Source organism: Cynocephalus volans, chromosome 13 (assembly GCF_027409185.1).
Source record: "Cynocephalus volans isolate mCynVol1 chromosome 13, mCynVol1.pri, whole genome shotgun sequence".
Classification (NCBI taxonomy): Eukaryota; Metazoa; Chordata; class Mammalia; order Dermoptera; family Cynocephalidae; genus Cynocephalus; species Cynocephalus volans.
This window is the reverse complement of record NC_084472.1, coordinates 30,245,688-30,267,209: the sequence shown is the minus strand read 5'-3', so window position 1 is coordinate 30,267,209 and position 21,522 is coordinate 30,245,688. Positions and strand designations below refer to the sequence as shown.

General features: G+C 37.9%; 1 protein-coding gene across 5 annotated transcripts in view; it reads left to right on the top strand.

Moving 5' to 3' along the window:
• Positions 1 to 3,013: 3,013 nt before the first annotated feature.
• The window catches only part of NOL4 (nucleolar protein 4), a 347,913-nt gene continuing 329,404 nt past the window's right edge, over positions 3,014 to 21,522 (top strand). For all 5 annotated transcript variants that reach the window (XM_063077008.1, XM_063077007.1, XM_063077005.1 and 2 more), the window contains exon 1: positions 3,014 to 3,277. In XM_063077008.1, coding sequence (XP_062933078.1) covers positions 3,014 to 3,277 — 264 coding nt within the window. The remainder of the gene's footprint in view (positions 3,278 to 21,522) is intronic.

Below are 21,522 nucleotides of genomic sequence, written 5' to 3'. Positions count from 1 at the left end.
TAAAATAAGTAGCAGAAAAATGGCAAATATCACTGTGTATTGCGTGTAGCAAAATATATTATTTCATAAAATTTTTGGAGGACTGGTATGCACTATACCAGTATAAAGTGTATTCCTTGCTAGGAGACAGGTTTAAAAAAATGAAAGACATTATCCACAAGAGTTTAGAGACAGACAGATTATTTTAACTTGAGTGGTGAAGGAAGGAAGGCTTCTCGGAGCTGAAAGTATTCACATGAGGCTTACAGAAGATGAGATGACTTTTCAGATAAAAGAGCTACTGGAGAGAATTCTGTAATCTTGAATTTAGTGATAGCCATTAGAAAAAAGTAAACAAGATAGCACCAGTTTACTCTTGAATGAATGACTACCCCAGGACCAACTATTCTTTCAGAAACTTCTAAGAGACACATGGCCAATATACAACAAAATCTAGATCTCACAACTTAGACTCATCCTCTATCTCTAACGCTATAAAAAAAACTTGCAACAGAGTTGTTCCTGTGAGGTATACCTCAGAAGAGAAGAATGATTCAAAATATTCTTGCTTGTTCAAAATATTCAGGTATTTAAAATGCTGTGATTTTTAAAATGTGAATGGCCTAAAGAAAAATATCCAATTTAATAAATTGAAATGATACCCCTCCTCCCCCCACACACTTGTAGTAGATTCACTTTTGACTTCTATTGGACAGCGGCTTCTCTGAACTCTACTGGTCTAATATTTTTATTGGGTAAAAACTCAAGGACTCAGGACAGCTGATTTATTTTAGCACATTTTCGGGGTGCAAAAGAAGACAAAAAGAATAAAAGCAGTCAGGGTGGCCTCTGGAGAAGGGGAGTTGTTGTTGCAGGAACCTTGCAAGTTAATGAGAATTCACCCGGGACTCAAGAGCAATGGAGAGAGGGGGAGAAAGGAGGAGATGGGGAGGGGGAATGAAAACTCTTCCTTTGCAGCTGGCCCTCTCCCTCATTTGTTGCTCCAATAAGCAGTAATTAGGTCCTGAGCTAATGGTGTCAGCTGATCTGCTGTTTTTAGGCTAGACCCAGAGGAATCTCCATGGAAACCCTGCTGGAGTCGTCCCCCCACCTGGATGCTGCATGCTCCTTTCCGCCACCTGGCTGCCGCCGGGCCCGCTGCTACCTCCTCCCGCCTCTAACCTGCAGCCTGCAGCATGCGCACTGCCCCCGGGATCCCTAAATGGGACAATTCTGCCCGTGACGTCAGCGCCCAGCCGTCTCCACAGAAACTTTTGTCCCATTGGCCAATCAGAGAGCTTGGAAGGGGCCGGGGAGGAGGGGGGGTGAGGAGAGGGGAGTGGGAGGGGTGGGGGTGAGGGGAGAGGCGAGAGGTTTAGTGTGTGGAGCTGCTCGCGCTCCGCCCGGGCTGTCAGTCCCGGCTCCAGCCGCCGCGAGACCTTCCCGGAGACGCGCGCACACAGCGCACCCCCCGCACACCGCACACCCTGGCTCCCTTGCTCGCACACACGCACACACTCAGCCTGGCCGAGCAGGAGCCACTGACCACATTGCAAGTGCCAGGACCAGCTGCAGCGCGGTGGGCACAGACACCCCGCGTTCCCATTCGGGGCTTTCGTCTGGGAGACGACGACGAGGAGCGAAGGTGGGCTCGGACAGCGGCCAGGCGCCGGGCACGGGTCGGGCCGCCCTCCTGGCAGAGCCGCTCCCCGGGACGGGCGCGGGCCTCGGCAGAGAGTAGAATAAAGAGAGCGGCCGCGGCTGCTGCGCGAGGAGGATGGGAACTCCCCTGTTGCCAGCTCTGTGACAGACGGATGGAAGTCCTGAATGGAGGAATCGCTGACTTCATCTGCTGGGAAAAATCGTCCAGAGGAACTCAGATTTGGCTACTCTGAGCCGTGGAGGGGGTGTCCATGACGTGGCAGGGGGAAAATAGACAACCGAAACCTCCTGTGTGAACTACAAACTGGGACCGAGCAAGGGGAAAACGATTTCTCTATTTTAATTTCATGCAAAGGGCTACAAGTATCTGTATCATAAACTTACTTCTGCGTCTTATTACCCAGTTCAGCAGAAAACAGAGGAGTCCTGTCCGCGAGCCCCATCAATCATCCGGGGGACCCGGCGGCGGCGGCCTGCCTCCGTTTACCCACGTCCCCTGGAACGGGTATCTGTTTGGGGCACTACAGTCTATCCTGTGGAACTATGGCCAAATCTCCACGAATGCTTTGCCAATTTCTGGGTCTTTACTCCTAGAACCTACATACGGGGCTGGAATTTAGCCCAAATGTATCTGAAAAAAATGACATTCTAAGTCGTTTTAAAAATACCTTTAAAAAAATTCCTGTAAAACAGGATTTGATAGGCTTAAAAATATGACAGGTAAGAACTTTCTTTCTAGTCCTTAACGCCCGTCGCTGCGAAGGCCTAAGCGGCGCAGGACCCAGGAGGAAGGAGAGCCCGGGGACCCGTGCGCCCTGCGGGGCTCGCAGGCCATCGGTCCGGCAGCTGCTTTCGGGAGAGGCGCAGCCCTGGCTCCCGGACCTCGGGCCGGCGGCTGAGGAAGCTTCTGGGGCGCGCGCGGGAGGCGGTGCTGCGCTCCACCTGCCCTGCCCCGAACGCAGCCCGGGGGCGAGGCGTCGAGGGACCATCCCAAGTCAATACTGGGATTTTTTTAATAAACCAAGGAATGGGATTTTAATTATTCAAAGCCCAGCTCCTCTGGGCCGGATGCTGTCGGGATGGTCCTGGTCACACAATATTAAAGAGACCGATCACTAAGAGGACGAAAGCGTCCGAGACATCGGTTGCAATTACGAATGAACCCGACTTGGTAACACAGGGCATTGATTGCTGGTGCCCAACCGGACCCTCCTCCCCTCTCCCCGTTGCTCCCCCCACCCGAGGCAGGCTCCCGCCGCGGCCGGGACCTCGCGTCCCTGCATCGTGGCCGGGGCTGCATTTTTCATGAGCCCGGGGTGAACAGGTGCGAAGTGCGCTGGGAGCATCCGGCCGGCGACCGGGCGCGGGGAACATGGAGAGCGAGCGCGACATGTACCGCCAGTTCCAGGACTGGTGCCTTAGGACTTACGGGGACTCAGGCAAGACCAAGACGGTGACCCGTAAAAAATACGAGCGGATCGTCCAGCTCCTCAATGGCTCCGAGTCGAGCTCCACGGACAACGCCAAATTTAAATTCTGGGTCAAATCGAAGGGCTTCCAGCTGGGCCAGCCCGACGAGGTCCGCGGGGGAGGCGGCGGCGCCAAGCAAGTGCTCTACGTGCCTGTCAAGACCACGGTGAGTGAGTCGCCTTCCTCTGTTATTTGTCTGCCCGAGCAGCCCGGCGGGGAGGGACGAGAGAGGGGGGCGAGCGGGGGAACCGTGCGCCGCCGCTGGTTCGTGTGCCCCCCACCCTCCCCAGCCCCCTCCCCAGTCGTCCGCATTGGCATTAGCCAGGCGCGTTTTCCCCACCGTGGAGTCTTTGTGGTCCTTTATTTTAAAGCGGCAGTGCAGCTCCAGAGCCGGCCGCCCTCCTGCCTCCCGGCTCCGGGACCGGCTGGGATGCTGGAGCTTCCTTCCCCGGCTCGGGCGGCGTCCGGCGTGGCGTCTTTGGGCTGGGCCATTGTCCCATGTCCTTCGTCGAGCGCCTGGCGCATGTCCCACCACTGTCACCGCACATAAAGGCCAGGCTGGAACCCCAGCCGCACGCTCTGATCGATAGTCTACACTGTCTCCTTATTGGCACGAAGCCCGAATGTGGCGCCAGCCCTGAATGTGGGGTTTTCCCCAGGACACTGTCAGGGTTTATTGTTAGACCGCCGCCGGGGACGTATGGGGCAAACAGAATGCCTTGTTCACTCCTAGCGACCTTTGCCACGACTGTTTACATTGTAGATAAGATCCTGGAGATTCTTCCTTCCCACCTGCCCCCGTTTCCTCTCTCACTGCCCCCTTCCGCGAATAAAGCCACAGCTAGATGAAGAACAACAAAGAGCCAGGTTTGAGCACGGTCAAATGGTGTGTGTATTCGTTCCTCTTTCTGGGACGGCTCTAGTCTCATGGCCACAAAGCTCTAGCCCAGGCGCTGTGAGATACTGGCACTGAGAGCACAGCATATCTCAGTCTCGCAGGACAGAAGCCTGTGGGGCTGGAAAGCGGCAGCAGCGTCGATTCCCTTTACAAGAAGATGGGAACTGTGGGCGACAAGTAGGATTGCAGGTCAGATGCATAAGACCTTTCTGCGTCATGCTACGGTGGGTACTCGCCTGGAATAGGAGTGGGGGAGGCTATCTGGCATCCTTTGTATTTTGCCTCGCTTTGGGGTTTCTTGAGCATTTGGTCCCCTTTTCCCCCCTCCCTTGCTGACAACTGTTTCTCAGTGCAATATTCCTGGAGGATGCTAGAAAGGAGACGTCTTGAAAGGAGGTATATTAAATGGGAAATATGTGCATGGAAGGTTTTTCAAAGCATTATTTGGAGGACTCTTTTTGGTTTGGAAAACAATTTATGGTTTCCCGAGATTAATTAGGAATAGTTGTTTGAAGGATGTGTATTTCTTTTGGATTTATATGGAATATGGGAAATGGAAATAAAGGTGAAATGGAAACACACGTAAAAGTTCTGTTGTTTTTGAAAAGTGTACTATTATTGGAAGGTTTCTAGGAGGTAGATCTATAAATGTAGCCTTCTCCTTTAAAATGTGGCACTGCTAAAGACAATGGTGAGATTAATGTCTTCCTTTACTAAATAATGAGGACTAGATTGGTGTGAATAGAACTGAGGTTTATTTACATCTGGACCAGCCAGAAATCTGCTATAGAGAGTGAAGTGCTTTGATTCATTTGTATTTGAGAGTAACAGTAAGAAAATTTGTTAGACAAACTAAATTAGAATTCAATTAAAAAAATAAGAATGTATTTTCCTTTGGATAATACTGAGCTAACTAAATGACTAAAACAGTCATTAAGATATATTTACTTAAAGAGTTATTTAATAATATCTGTTGTCTTTCATTCCTTTCATGTTAAACTTAGGTTTATTTTTTTAACTGTCAGATAGCTTCATGTGTATATTAGTCCAATAAGTTTATACTTGCATGGATTTGGTTACATCAACCATGTGTGTTAACATATTTGTCCTTTTAAAATATCAATTAAAAATTGTAAATAATGTAAATACTGAAATGGTTTTAGAGGCAGTAAAGTAATTATGGATGCCATTTATTCAAACCAGCATTCATGTGCTCAGATACCCATATTTTCAGTCAAAAATTAATGCAGAGTTGTTAAAGAATTACTGCTAAGACATTTAATCTAGAGTGATAACTCCAGGGATAATAATAAAGTAACACGTGTTTCACTTTTCAGTAAAGACTCCATATATTTATGGGAGAAAATGTAATCCATCAAGTGATATTCTTAGATAATGGTTTCCATGTACTGTTCAAGAGATCTGCTTTTCATTCAACCTGTTTTGAAATGTCAAAGAGGTTTTTAATTCATGGGCTCTTCTGTTGCTCTTTATGAAATTTTTATACTGCTCCTGACATAGAATTATAGGCTCCTCCTTCTCTGAGAGGCAGCCAATCATCATTTCAATAAGTTAAAAAATAAATACAAGATCCCCTTTTATCATGTGTTTCTCCACATCTCAAATTATTCCTTCCTTAAAAATTTGCTGATTTTTCCTTATAATAGCAGGAGTACAATCGCCAGAAAGACAAAAAAATATAATTTCTTTTTCACTCAAAGGCATATATTGGTTGAAATAAAGTACTGTATTAGAATGGTATTTTCAAATAGACGAAGAATCATTCTAAGCTACTTGAGATTTGAGGGTTCACAGCTGGCTTTGCTGTCAGCGACAGAGATGCTTTGCTCTCGATGTTGCAGGAATCCACTGCTGCTGATAATTAGACATCATTACTACTGCAAAAAGGGAAAGAGAAAAGAGGAGAGGACAGTCCAAGGCTAATTAACTGCCTTAGTTTAATGAAAGAAAGAGAGACTGATGGCAACTGGGAGGTTATACCAAAACAAAGTAGACACACCACATAGCCTTAATTGAAATAAGACTATCTTTCAGTCTCATAGTTAGAAAAGCTTGGTTCTACCTTTCAATTTCTCTAAAGAATAGATGTAGCTTTGCAAATTCTCTTTTCCCCAAAAGCCTTTTCTTAAAGCCTAAACTTAGTTGATAATGAAGTCGATCAAGTGACAACTGACTTAAAATAAAAATGTTGACCACTGGAAAAGATAAACATACCTGTGTAAAGCAGAGGGGACATATCTGTCACTGATGTTTATTTTAGATTGCTCTGTGACCGAGGAGATACTGTTTGGTCACTAAGCAACAACATCCTGCAACTCAGCCATTTTAGGAGTGGGACATGTGCTGTGTGCGCGCGCCCTCACGTGCACACGCATGCGCGTGCGCAGTTTGTTGAGCATCCGTCTGTTTTATTCAATACCACCACTATTATTATTATATGTTCTTTTATTAAAGGTGTTATAAATTTAGGAGGAAAAATATGATGAATAACTTAAAACAGTTCTGAAAAAGGAACAGAAAATGACACTGCTTATAGCAAACTTTTAATCAATGATAATTTTAAATTAGCGTCAATATGGTTACTCTATTTTACTTCTTGGATAGTTCTATTTTAGTTTGTTTTAAGAAGCTTTTGATCTTGATTGACATTTTGTTTTCTGGCAACAAGTAGTTAAAATATCATACTTAAAATTTAAACTACCGAAACACATTATACCACTTGATACCAAGAATGGCAAACTTAGTAAATAACGGAAAAATTCATTAAACCTTTTTGTTAGAAATATAATTCATGCATTATTGCATATTTTTAAAAAAGTCCACTGCATTATATAAAACATCAGGAAATGTAGGCTCAAATTTTTTTCTTGCAGTCTTAAGCAAAGTAATAAATATCAAAACGTAATAAATCAAATAATGTAACACTTTGTTGACCTATATTTGTAGGAACAGACACTAAGGTCTAAATTTTGCCTTTCATATATTGTTTTTCCTTATATTTATTCCACTACAAAACATAAAATGAATTTTTATACATAAAGGAATATGCATTATCTTTAGTTATGTCATTTAAAAAATGATGATTTATTCAGTTCTGCAGTCTGTAGACTCAAGATTTCATATTGTTCTTGCTGTGCATACCACTAATTGATTACTGTACTGTTATTGGAATGAATATTCATGGACTGGTTTATAAACAGTTACCATTTTTGTTAGTACTCTGACCATGGTTTTGGTCATAATTCCCTTATGCTGCATCAGAGTGAAAAATGATGTCTCATGAGGAGTCTGCATACAGTCCCACCTGCTCTAACTTCATGCTTAAGGCACACATCACATACATTAGGCCTTGATCTGGAATCTGCTACAGAATTTCCAGAAAACAAAGAGGAGCTGTGCCAGCTATCTATTCTGATACTGTGTATCTATGACACAGAGACAAATTATAATGGTGGTCACTAAGATAGAAGCACATTTTTGCCTATCTTCTATAATTCCATAGTGGGCATGGAGGCTGATAACCAATATATTTTTCTCTTCATTTAAATGCTTTGGGAGACACTATAGCATAGGATTTGGGGGTCAAACAGATCTCCAAAGTGAATCTCAGCAATGTGGCTTATTAGCTCTCCTCAGTGGTTTCTTGTGGAGTTGTTATGAGAAATAAATCATCTATAACAAGTCCCTACACATTGCCTATATAAGCTCCCAGGAAGCAGTGGGGACCTTTACTAGATTCCACTCTAGTATGAGTATTAAGGGGCAGGGGACTTGTAAAGATAACCCCCCTGAATATAAGAAGGAAATTAGACCCTGTTAGTATATAAAGACTATCTCACACTTATTTCCAAAGACATCAGCTCTTGATTTTTCCATTAGTTCTTCCTTGTCTCATTAGTAACCACAGTGGGGATGAGGGGCAAGATTCAGCAATCATATATATTCCTTCTAAAAACTTCCTGAGCCACCTGGGATTGTACTCAAGATTTTACTCTTTGGACTCACTGCACAGGATGGAGGAAAGATGAAGAAACAAATACCAGGATATTATAGCCGAAGTTTCAAGAGTTTCCATCCTGTGTCAGGATCATAAAGACCTCCTAATAGCTGTTGCATTTACTGAGATATTTTTGCCTAACTGGGAAAGATCAAAGTGAATCTAATATGTTTTAGGTTGCATTCATTTTCATAACCTTTGGATAACAAGAAAAAATAAATTTTACGGACAGCATAGATGGCAAGAGATGTGCCATAGTGTGCAGAGTATAGATTTTTAGAGCACAGTTTAAATTCTGTCTCTGATATTTACTGGAACTGTGAGTAAGGTAAGATTTCTTAACTAAAGATGCAGTTTCCTCTTTGTAGAATGCCAGGAATAATACTTGCCTAAATAGTTTGGCATAAGAGTTAATAATAATATATATAATATATAGCATCATATACTAAAATATAGTATGTACTAATATCTATAAAACAATATGTATGTGATATATATGTAAACATATGGCATATGTAGCATATGCTTGGCATGTAGCATATGCTTGGCATGTAGTACATGCTGAAAAAAGTAGTTGTTTTAAGTATTATTAACAAAACAAGAACATCATGATGTAACTATAATTAAGAATATGTTATGAACTCGAAAATCACACCGTAACATGGAGATAAAATACAGGATATATGTGTATATATGTATGTATCTATGTATGAATTCAGATATTTACTCTGCTTCTTTCATTTTTGGAAAGTAAAAATGACTTTGTTTTTGTAAAAGTGATACATTTGCACTATTTTAAAAATCTAAGTGAAAAACAAAGGAAAAAGTTAAAAAGTCATACCAATCTCCCATCCTGATATAACCACCATCAGCTAATTAGTAACATCATTCTTGATGTCTCTCTTAACATACTCATATATACCAAAAGAGGATTAGATATAATAATTGATAGTTATATATGGACAGGCAGAAATAATTTTCTAAAACTGGAATGATAATCATATGCTAATTTAAGTAAGGAGAATAGAATATAATATTACTAAAATGTAACAAAAGAAGAATTCATGAAATTCAATGAATTACTAATAGGTGTTTCTTCCCCAAAATATTTATTCCTGAAGTTAATAGAAAAGATTAAGAAAAACTTTAAGAGGTTGAATTGCATTTATATTTTAACTGCAAATTTCAGTTTTATACCATATCGTTGACTTTCTCCAATGATGAATGAGAAATAAGCATTTTTCATTTTTTCCACCTCCTTGTTACTTCAACTCCTGGTTTATATTAAATTGCATTTATTATAATAATTATATATTTTGTTATGTTTATTATATATTATGATTATGTTTGAATTGTCAAGGATTTTGATATTTATGTCAAAGTATCTAATTTTGTTCTCATAATTATTTTTTTCTTGTTCATATTTACATACTTATCATCAGTTGTTTTACCTTGTTGTCTTTCCCTCTGAATTCTTTGATTTGATTAGCTCTAATTCCTGTTCATTGTTTTTTTCCTAAAGAAGGGTTCATGCACTCTGTTCTTTTTTTTTTTTTTTTTTTGGTGGCTGGCTGGTACAGGGATGGAAACTTGGACCTGGGTGTTATAAGTACCACACTCTAACCATCTGAGCTTACTATTATTTGAGGTTTGTATGTAATTAAGAATATTAGTATTTTGCCTTTGTACCCAAAAGGCAACTTAACCAGGTGCAGGGTTTTTATTTCACTCCTCTCTGCAGAATGTTGTAGATATGTGTGTGCCCTGGGAAATTTTAAGGCAAACTGTTTTTTTCCCAATTTCACGAATAGTTTACTTCTTCATCCTTGAAATTAAATAATTTTACAAAGGTATATTTGAATTCCTTGTCTAACTCTATATTTCTCCTGGGTAATTATGCCCATGTCCATGGTTTCAGTGGTGTATGTGTTCTGGTGACTTAAATTATATCTTCTGAAGTCCAGATCTGTATTTTGGATTTTCTACTTGGTGTTTCTACCAAGATATCCCAAAGTACCTCAAACTGAATATATCCAAAAATGAATTTTTCTTCTTTCCATTTCCCAAGGCTAGGTCCTACAAGCTGACACCTCTTTTTTTTTTTTTTTTTTTTTTTTGTTCTTTTTCTCCATGGATGGCAACACATTTTGCTTATACTTTCAAACCAAAAAAATTGTGCTTGATTTCCCCTTTTTCCTTCCTCATTATAGTCAATGCCTGACAGAGTGCTGTGGAGTCTACCAACTTAATATCTCTTGAAGCAATTAGTTTCTTATCATACAATATAATTCAATGTGCATACTGCCTGATAATTTGGTAATTTCCCCCAAAACTGTTTTGAAGGAAGGGATTTAATCTCTAGTACCAGGCCTAATGTGTGATGCATTGTTGGTGCTCAGCGTTAATGGAATAAATAAAAATCAGTTCCCAGTCCGACTGCACATGATAGGATGTTCTTATTTACTACCATACAACAGCTTCTTATTTACTACCACATGAGGGCTTTTTAATTTTATCTATATGTGTCTGTCCATCTATCCATTCATCCGTCTACCTATTTTAATTGTAGTATAAAGGACATAGCATGAAATTTACGATCTTAACCACTTTCAATTGTACAATTCAGTAGTGGTAAGTATATTCACATCGTTGTGCAACAGATTCCCAAAACTTTTTCTTCTTGCAAAACTGAGACTCTATACCTATTAAACAACCATTCCCCTTTTTCTCCTCTCTCCAGCCTCTGGTAATCACCATTCCATTTTCTGTTTCTATAAATTTGACTACTTTAGGTGATTCACAAAAGTGGAACCTTACAGTATTTGTCTTCTCATAACTGACTCGTTTCATTTAGCATAATGTCCTCGAGATTCGTCCATATTGTAATATATAACAGCGTTTCCTTCCTTTTTAAGGCTGCATAATATTCTGTTGTACAGATACACCACATTTTGCTTATCTGTTCATCTGTGGATGATCACTTGGGTTGCTTCCTCTTCTTGGCTGTTGTGAATAGTGCTGCTGTGAATATGAGTGTGCAAATATCTCTTCAGTTCTTTTGGATATATACCCAGAAGTGGGGTTGCTGGATCATACAGCAGTTCTATTTTTAATTTCTCAAGGAACTACCATACTGTTTTCCACAGCAGTTGCAACACTTTACAGTCCTACAAACAGTGCACAAGGATGGGCACTCTTTAAGGCTAAGAGATTTATTCCTCATCTAGATCTCTTCAGTGGGTGTACTTCTACTGTACGCAATTGCAAGTATTGGGTGTAATGCAATTAATAATAATATTATCTTAATGCCTCACATATCAATGCCTTCTTACTATAGGTTAATGACTGCACTAATCACTTTAAACAAAATGTCCAATTTAATCTTCACAATAGTTTTCAGATTCCAAATTCCTTGAGTTAAATCACTGGTTTCCAAACTCTTGAAATAATGTACCCCAATTGCTAAGAACACTTGAACATTCACTCATGTATATATTTTTACAAACTACATAAATATATACCACTGTACTAATACTAACATGTTATAAAATATATTTTAAAATATATGGGGCTGATATTAAAATATGTATAAATCCAAGTTTTAGTATTTTCTTATTCATTTCACTAAGTCATCTTATGTACTCCCTGAGGTGTGCATATACCAATTTGGAGACAATTATTCTAATCCATAGTACAATATTGACTCACAGTAGAACACTGTGATATGACCTTACACTTCAGCTAAAGTATTACCTCCTGAATTACAGAGAGTGCCTCTGTAATTAACTATCACAACATTGAAATAATACCTTAACCATACAGATCCATAACATCCATAAAACAATTACACATATTTGTTGTTTGTACCAGGGGAGAGATTATTCATCCAAAGCACATTCAGGGGTCAGTCCACAGTCTAGAATAGCCAAAGTGTACGGTAGAGTGGGAGATGAGATTAGAAAAGTAGACTGGGGTGAAATTATGGGAAGCCTTTAGTGCCATGTTAGAGTTTAGGCTTTATTCTGTAGGGAACAGCAGCTACCAAAAGAGAGCAGAGATATCATGATTTGGGTAGGCTTGTAGACAGTGAGTTGATATCTCTCAGCGGTTTATAAGTTTTGCAAGATATAGATCAAATGAGTAAAGACTAAAAGTTACTTTGACTCAATATATTATTTAGAATATTATACATTTATTGAAGTCAAATTATCAAGATTTAAATCAACATAATTCAATAGCTTGATGTTGTTGAATCATTGAATCATGATATGCAGATCTCAGACTTTATCAATTCCAGTAAAATATTAAAAAATACAGTGGTATGAAACTTAAGATAGATTTAAAGGTACTTGAATGGAATATGGATCTAGTCATCTTGTAATAAACAGATTTTTTTTCTTTTTGGACTTGAGGAGAAATAATTGTTGATCTCTTACTTGTACTATTCACAACTATAAAAACTTCCCATTGGAAAAATCCTTCTAAAAGCCCAGGTGAAGAATTCTATATAGAAATGTAGAGATTCAAACAAACACAAACCTTTTCAAAGTAAAATGAATGCTTCAAATGGAGTTTATGCTTTAAGACAATAGTGTAAATCTTACACCAAGTTGTTTCTTGCTTATACTTCTTTGATTTTATACTTATATGTCTATTTCTACCTTTCAGGATCTTCCCTGAGGTTCTTCAATTTTTGTACATTGTGGTCGATAGAATTCTTAGATGACTCCCAAATGACCTCACTCGATGTAATCCTCTCCCATTTAAGTGTGGGTGGGATCCAATGTAAGGGAGGTTCCCTCTTGCTGAAATGGAGAGGGGGTATGTGGATAAGAGCTGAGATCAGCCTCTCCATGCTGACAGCATACTTGACCAACAGTTAGCACAACAATGGGGACTTTAGTCCTACATCCACAAGGGAATGGATTCTGCCACCAACCTCAGGGAGATTTGAAGTAGATCTTTCCCTAGTGGAACTTCCAAATAAGAATGTGGCTGGCTGATACCTTGATTTCAGCTTTATGAAAACCTGAACAGATGACGCAGTTAAAATGGGCTGGCCTTCTGACCCACAGAAACTGTGAGATAATATTTGTGTAGTTTTAAACCACTTAATTTGTAGTAATTTGCTACACAGTAAAAAGGTAACTGATACATAGTCCTTTAATGTAAATTTTACCCAAAACATTTGTGCAATTAAAACAGGTAAAGTTTTAAAAAACGTATTTGACCAAGATTATTTGTGGTTTAAGAGACAGCTGGGAATAATTTAAATGTTTTTTCCCTCTAATACCTAATGTTCTGCCATTTTTTATAGTTTTTTTTGAGATGGTCCATAATTGTGAAAAATGTAATTTCTGACAGATCATTTGAAATATTTAGTGATTAGTAACTGCCATTAGGAATATATAAAAATTACTCTGATTTTTCTCTTAATGTTTTTATTTTTAAACATTATTTATTTCATTATATTTTATCTATTTCCTAAATAGAATACAAGGGGGCTTGCTGTTTTACATTTTTCAAGGTAGGATGGAGACAGAGAGGTGCACATATCAAAGATTATTATTCACATAATTATAATTCATTACATTAAAGTATTTTTGAAAACAATGCGTAGAAGAAAATACAAAAACACTATAACATTTATTCTCATTTATTAGAAATAACCATTCTAGAGTTTTATTTTTTTAAAAATTATTTTAACATAATGTTATGTACTTTGAAGAAGACCTACCGAATATTTGGAGAATGGAATATAGAAAATAACAGTAATAGGCAGGTCTTTTTGTTTTGTTAAGATACTAAAGGGAAATGGAAATTAGTCTCCCCTATGGTGGATTTATTTTGACTTTCTTCTTTTCTCTTTATCTGAGGTTTATTCAATAGGCTCTTATGTTCCACTCTTCTTAATTTTAATCAAGTATTCATTTGTGGTAGTTATTCTCACAGTTACACATTTTTCAAGTGTTTTGGTACTGTTAGAAAACTGGCAGGTTAAGAAAGATATTGAGTTTAATTCCAAGAAGTTGGAAGCTTAATTTTGATAAAAATGAATAACCTGTCTTACAGGCAGAAATCTGTTGTTTTTATTGTTAGTAGTTATTTTTGTCACTTCTTTTATTTATAATATGTTTTCAGAAACTGTTAGTTGACTATTCAGTCTCATCATTATGAATAAGATGGGCCAATATCTTTTGATTTTCTTTTTTTTTTTTTGGTGAGGTGCCTGAGGAGGGGATACTCACAAGCCTGAGATGAGCCATGGTCCTTTCTCATGGACCTAGGGGCAGTTGCCAGATGGCTGGAGGGCTTTAGGTCTTTAATCTAGGGACATGGGACAAAGCTAAGTGGCACATATGGGGATCTAATGCCTAGTTTTGTCATATTAGTATCATGCTCTACCCAATTGACCTAATTAGATGAGATTTTCAAATCTAGTATTAAAGGTTTGTTTGAATATCAGATGTGGGTCATTGTGCTCTTAGCAGTCTCTGTTTACATGCTCTTTGGTGTTTACCTGAGGTCAGGAAAGGAGTTTTGCTGTGTTTTGTTGTAGCTCATTTTTCCATAGAAAAGCTACCATTACGAAAGAATTAATTTGATCATTTGTCTCACTAATTTGGAATATGTTAATTTAGAATTAGTAGTAATTTGAACAGGAGTAGGATGACATTTACCTTGAATTGTCTATTAAAGGAGAATTTATCTGCAAATTCATAATAAGATTGCAAAGAGGGCATGCTTATCTACTAAAATGAGAAAAAACTTTTTATTAAACTGGCAGTATTCTCATATAAATATTTCATATGTTTATTTCATTATAAATGAATTTCTACTTAATAAAGTAGGTGCTTAGCTAATTTCTGTTGCCAGTGCATGGGATATAATAATAAAGTATCCTCTAGAAATTTCAAATAAGGAAATTAAGGTCACTCTCAAAAATCCAAATTTTAAAATCAACACTATTAATCAGTACAGTGATATCCAAAATCACTTTAAAGTAACAGAACGGCAACAAAGCTATAAGACTAGACCATAACCTGCTTGAAAACATAATAAAAGCTCTTTCAATGGAGCTTCACTAGTGAATAACCAAAACTCTCTCTTCCTTTTTTACAATACACTGACTAATTCCCAGGGCATGGACAGAACCATTCATAGTAGTCTACCTTGCAGTTATTTGTACTTTGTATATATAAAATTGAGCTGTAGGTATAGGATTGATTATGTTTTTCCCACACTCTTTTTTGCTAGTTTCACTTATTACTGCAATTACATGATTTAAATATTTCACAAACTGACGAAATGAGTGTCATAACTTAAATTCAGTGCAGTATAAGGACTAAAAAATAAATGTGAATCACTAAAACGCTGTGGAAAATAGAAAAAAAATGAGAAAACCTAGAATGTTTCTGTGCTTTCTAGATTTCTTTACAAGTAAGAACTAACTTCTCTTCTACTTTAAAGTAATTGAAGGTGGAAATCATAAACAATACATTATGGATGGCTTCTACACTTGGAATGCCAATTGGTGGACCCATACCGTAAGAAAAAATGTTTGTCCTGTCACAAATGTTTAGCAAATAATTATGAATTAGTATATAGTAAATGAAAATTTACTATTAAGATGCGTATGTGTCATCTTTTATGCCTTCCAACTTTGATTTCTTTTTGTATACTGAACAACTTCATAACGGATAGCAAGAGCTTTATGTATTAACACAGAAAAAAAGTTATAATAAGCAGTGTTTGGACAGCCATAGAAGTGTGAGTTGGAGATACACACATTGGGTGTGTACAATATATAAAATTGTATATTGCCACGAGGATTGAAGAATTTAGTGTTTCCTGAAGGTTTATCCCTATTACGGAGGAAAATGTTTCCATCCATAGAGCCTGATGCCATAACTTAGTCACTTGCTATTATTTTATCCTCTTTAAATCCAAATTTTACAAGCCTCTTTTGATTATTTGGGTTCCTAACTGGCTTGACCAAAGAGAAGGAATGCATGGATTGAACTGTTGCCAATGCTGGAAATATTTAACAGTTATATTTCTCAGTATAAATGAAGTAATCTTAGGTTTTATACAACTACTTCAATCTCTTGCGAGTTTTGGTTGAGTACATAGTCTCTGTGGTTAATAAACTTATATACAGTGACGAGATTTCCCCCCAAAATCACTAGAGGGCTGTTGAAAAGGGGAGGGGAAAGTGGATAGCAGGGAGGGAACCAGATGGGGTCCACTGTAACCTGACTTGCTTAGATTTCTTCCTCCTAGGCAACCATTCTCTCTTGGTTTCCAGTTCCCTTTTCATACTGCCTGCTCTCTTCTGAATGGATTATTTTATAAATATGGTACCTAGCATATGTTTTTAGAGTTATAATAATGGTTTAATTTAACTTTCAATTCTTCTCGTTTCACTTATTATCATTAATATTTTCCCAATATTACTACATAGTCTTGATAATTATTTTTATGGCTTCACAAATAATCAAGTGTCTGTGCCATAATTTTCTTTACCATTTCCATATGATGAGTCACTTTGTTTATTTACTTTTTTAAGTCCCACTTTCCACTGAATTATGATAATTACTTTTTCATTTAACAAATGTGTGTTTGTGTATTAGAATTGATTTTTTGAACCTTTGAGGACATGAATCTTCTTAGTTAGATTCTCAGAGTTTTTTGAGTCTTGTTCCTGTCATTTAGCTCAGGGCATCTCATATTTTAACATGCTTACCAGTCACCTAAGGATCTTGCTAAAATAGACATTCTCGGTAAGGGTGGGACTCATAATTCTTTGTTTCTAAAAAACTACTATGTAGGCTTCCAGTGCTGGCCAAGATGGTATAAGGTCACTATGAACTATCTTTTCCCCTGCTTATACTAAAAATTCTGGAGAGAATATAAAACAGAAATACCCAAGAACTTCGAAAAGCAATAGCAGGGAGAATGGGGATGGAAGTCAAATGCCAAGTACACAGTACAAGGGGCAAATTTGCTGTTAATTGCCTCCTTTTTTCTCCTGGATTTAATCCAATAGTAGTCTCAGTCATGGAAGTGCATAGTGAGGGCAGACAATACAAATTCTGAGGGAAAACTCTTTCTGTCCAGAGGACCAGAAAAAGGGGACCCTGTTACCTAGAGAATGTGGGGGAATCATTGTTTCTTTTTTTCTCCTGTTTACGTTAATAGCCTACCATGAGGGCAGCCCCAGTCATGCTGCACTGCTGCAGTGTAGTGGCAGTGAGGTACTTAAAAACCTTGGTGGAAAACCTGTCTCTTTAGCCGGAGGAAGAGGAAAAAAGAGGGCCCCTGTGGGAAAATAGTGTGTATGAGATCCCCATTATTACTATCTCTCTTTTTTTCCTGCTACCTTTTCCTGAAGATGGTCCGAATCCCATGGAATCGTGCAGCAGAAAGCTAAAATTCTAAGAGGAACTGAAGTTATCAGGCCAGAAGAATCAGAAAAAGTTGGGGAAGGGGGATGTTGGGAACTAGAGAGTGTGAGAAAATATTAGAGATAAGATCCCCCAAATCTTTGTATAAACTGAACTCTTTGTCCAGCTATGAGTGTGTAGAACATATCCAAAGCACCTGAAAAAGTCTTTGAGAACTTAAAAATGATATAAACTACTGCATAAGTCCTAGACTAATTCCTGAGCTGCACGTATGCAGGGCAGACCCAGAGGAGCATAGCAAAATTTGAAAACTGAACTGACACTGAAATCACTTCCGTCAAGGCAAAGCAGACTTGTGGTGTGAATCTAACAGGATTTACTGCATGCAATAAAAATAAAACATTTGTTTTCCATATCGTTTTAACAGGATCTAGAGTCTCACACCACAATATTCAAAATGTTCAGCACAGAACTTGAAATTATTTGGCATATTAAAAAATAATGAAAATAGGACAAATTCTTAAGAGGAAAAAGACCCTAAATTGGATCAGATGTTAGAGTTACAAAGAATTTTAAAGTAACTATTATAAACATGCTCTGTGCAGAAAATGCAAACACTCTTGACATGAATGGAAAGACAGACAGTCTCAGCAGAGAAACTATTAAAATATCCTATGCAAATATTTGAACTAAAAAATATAATAAGTGATAAAAATTCACTGCGGGGTTTGCTTAAGATTAGAGTGGCAATGGCAGATAAAAGAATCAGTAAATTTAAAGATACATAAGTAGAAATTACTGTATCTGAACAACAGAGTAGAAAAAAATAATTGAAAAATAAAATAAACACAGCTTCAGAGATCTGTAGGACAATACCAAAAGTTCTGACATTTATGCCACTTGAATCATAGAAGGAGAGAAGAAAGGAATTGACACAGAAAAAAAAAAAAAAGGAAAACTAATGGCTGAAAGCTTACCAAATTTGTTGACTGACCAATTCAGATCTCAGTGAAGCCAAACAAGATAAAGTCAAGAGAATTATTTCCAAACAGATCATTTATTTCAAGATGATAAAAAAACCATCTTGAAAGCGGCCATGGGAAAATGACACATTCATTATATGTAGGCACAAAATAATTCAAATTGCCTCAGACTTCTCATCAGAAACCATGGAACCCACAGGATAATGATAAAATCTTTTTAAAGTGCTGAGAGAAAAGAATTATGTATTTAGTGAAAATAGCCTTCAGGAAAGAAAGCAATATAAAGACATTCTCAGATGAAGGAGAACAATGAATTAATTGCCAGTGGACCTACTCTAAAATAAATGCTAAAGGAAGTTCTTCAGGATGAAGGGATATAATACTAGAAAGATAATGGTACTTCACTAATGTAAGAAGAATGACAGAAATGGTAGACTATTTTTTATTCTCTAAGTTTTTAAAAATATTTAGACTTTTCAATGCAAAAATTATAGCATTTTCTGGTGGAGTTGTCAACTTAGTAGACGTGATACACATGACTATGTGTAACATGCAAGGGAAGTTCTCTGACTGCAGAGAATTTAAACTACAAATCAATAAGAGAAAGTTATCTGGAAATTCCCTAAATGATTGAAGATGAAACAGCATACTACCAAATAATCCATGGGCGAAAGAGGAAATCCCAAGAGAAATTAAGAAAGCATTTTGAACTGAATGAAAATGGTAATGTAGCATATCAAAATTTGTGAGATGCACCTTCAGCAAGGCTTTGAGGAAGATTTATGACTGTAAATGTTTATATTACAAAAGATGAAATGTCTCCAATGGAAGATATTTATAATAATCTAAGACATAAATGATGTAAGCTTCTACCTAAGGAATGAAAAAAAAAAAAAAATAGAACAAATGAAATCCAGTGAAAGCAGAAACTTAATTTTAGTTAATTCCTGCTAATCTCAGTAAATTTGAGGTACCCCTTTCCGGGGTTCTAAGGTTTAAGGATGGTTCATACAGTGGCACATCCTAGTGAGGAGGTTGCAGGGCCGTGGTAATCCACTAATGGCTCTGGCATTTGCTTATATGCACATTTCCCCACACAATTTGCTCCTATCTCATGGATTTGTAATGTGATACACTCACATCTTCCCATAAGGAATATGGAAATTTGGTACTCTCTTAAATATTTTGGTGTCTTTCTTGATGTCATAGGGTGAATTTGCCTGCTCTCCTATGGGAGGATGGGAGACTGTCTCATTTTTATGAGAGTATACAAATATTCATTATCATTCAGTTCTCCCTTTTTTACTGCTCAGAAGCCAAATTGGGTGCAAAGAGATTCAAAACACATGCCATCCCCCCTGCTACATTTGAAATCTCAGGAATTCCCCAAACTTTCTGGGTTTGGCTTCCTAGAATTCTTAGTGAGATGTTGGAGAGGCATAGAGAGCAAGGCTACTTCTCAGGAACTCACAAATATGTACGTTACGTTTCTTTGCCTTTCATCTCTCTTTCTTCACCCATTCAGAGAATTATTATCTCATGAGAAGTGTGAAAACTGTTTATTGATTCATCAACATTCCTTCAGGGCCATTGTTTATGGCATAAATATCGTGGAATGAGTTAGTTCTCCAAGCTTTAGCTCTCTGAAGTCGAAAAGCTTAGGCTTGTGCAACTCAAAGTAAACTTCTGAATCGTAGAATGTAAAACTTAAAAAATGTATCCCCATAACAACCTTTCTCCAGGGCAGTGCTGATGGAATGCCCTTACGACCTGATTTGGAGAAAGGACCAGGATACACACGAATATTCAAATGAAAGATATTGCCTAACACTTCAAAATTCCTCATGTATATGTGAAATAGAAACAGTAAATGGTATCTACTTCACATGGTCATTGTTATGATTAAATGGGTCAATACACTTGATGCATTTGTCAATTTCTGACTACAGTTTAACTAGTCTTCCTTTTTTTTTTTTTTTTTTTTACTCATTATTGTCACTTCTTCCTTTTACAGTTGGTATAAACGTGAATTCTGAAGTACCATTTATGTCTAAACAGAATGGAAAGATGTCTTAGGGTTTATTCAATTATCTATAAGACAATTCAGAAGAATAATATGCTTGAAGAGAGGTTTGGCCCATGGCACTAGTATAGAACGCAACTGGCCAAAGGCAGCGTAGGGACTTAACTACTCCTTACCCATCTTTTTTCCTACCCATTATGCAGATAGATTTAGACCAAAACACATTTTTAAGAGTCTCTTCATGTAAATGGAGTGATTTGTTACACTAGTCTTAAAATGTACCATATTCAAAATTATAAAAATCCAACGATTAGGAAACCTCAGACGTTGAAATAAAAACAAGTTATATAGCACAAATATTATAAAGAATTTTATTAGAAAGATTGCTTCGGGGACCAGTGGGTTAAACAACACATTGCAGACCACAAGAACTAATCGCTAGCTGAGATTATTTATGATAAGGGGACTAGAACTCATTGTCAAAGAGTGCAGATTTTCTGCTTATTTCAGAGACTATACCTAATGATCAGATCATGGGAGATATATCATGTATTTTATTGTGGAGCAATAGGGTGTTATATCTGTGTATTTTATATACCTATATTTAGGTTTTATTGAGAACCATTCTGGGGACGAATAGCATTTTTAATGAGTCAGCACTACACAGGGTGGTATCAAATGAGGTAGGATGTAATGAGGAGAGGTATATACTATCTGTGCTTTCTTATCAGCACTTGTCACATTATATTCATTTTTTAAACAAAAAAGTTTATTTTTATCTTATTCAAAATAAGGACAAATGTAGGTAGAGTAGGTGGACCCCTGGTTCATAAGGGATCAAGACTCCCCTGGTTTTCCTGCTTGCCATCTTTAATATGTAGCTTTCATCCTCAAGGTCTGGATTTTGCTGGAGTTGCTCTAATTCTTTTTAACATGATGTTTTCTAGGCAGAAAGTTGTGTGTGTGTGTGTGTGTGTGTGTGTGTGTGTGTGTGTGTGTGTGTGTGTGTGACAGAGAGAGAGAGAGAGAGAGAGACAGCTTTAGCTCTCCAATCCCACCTTTTGAACTGAAATTTTTATTGA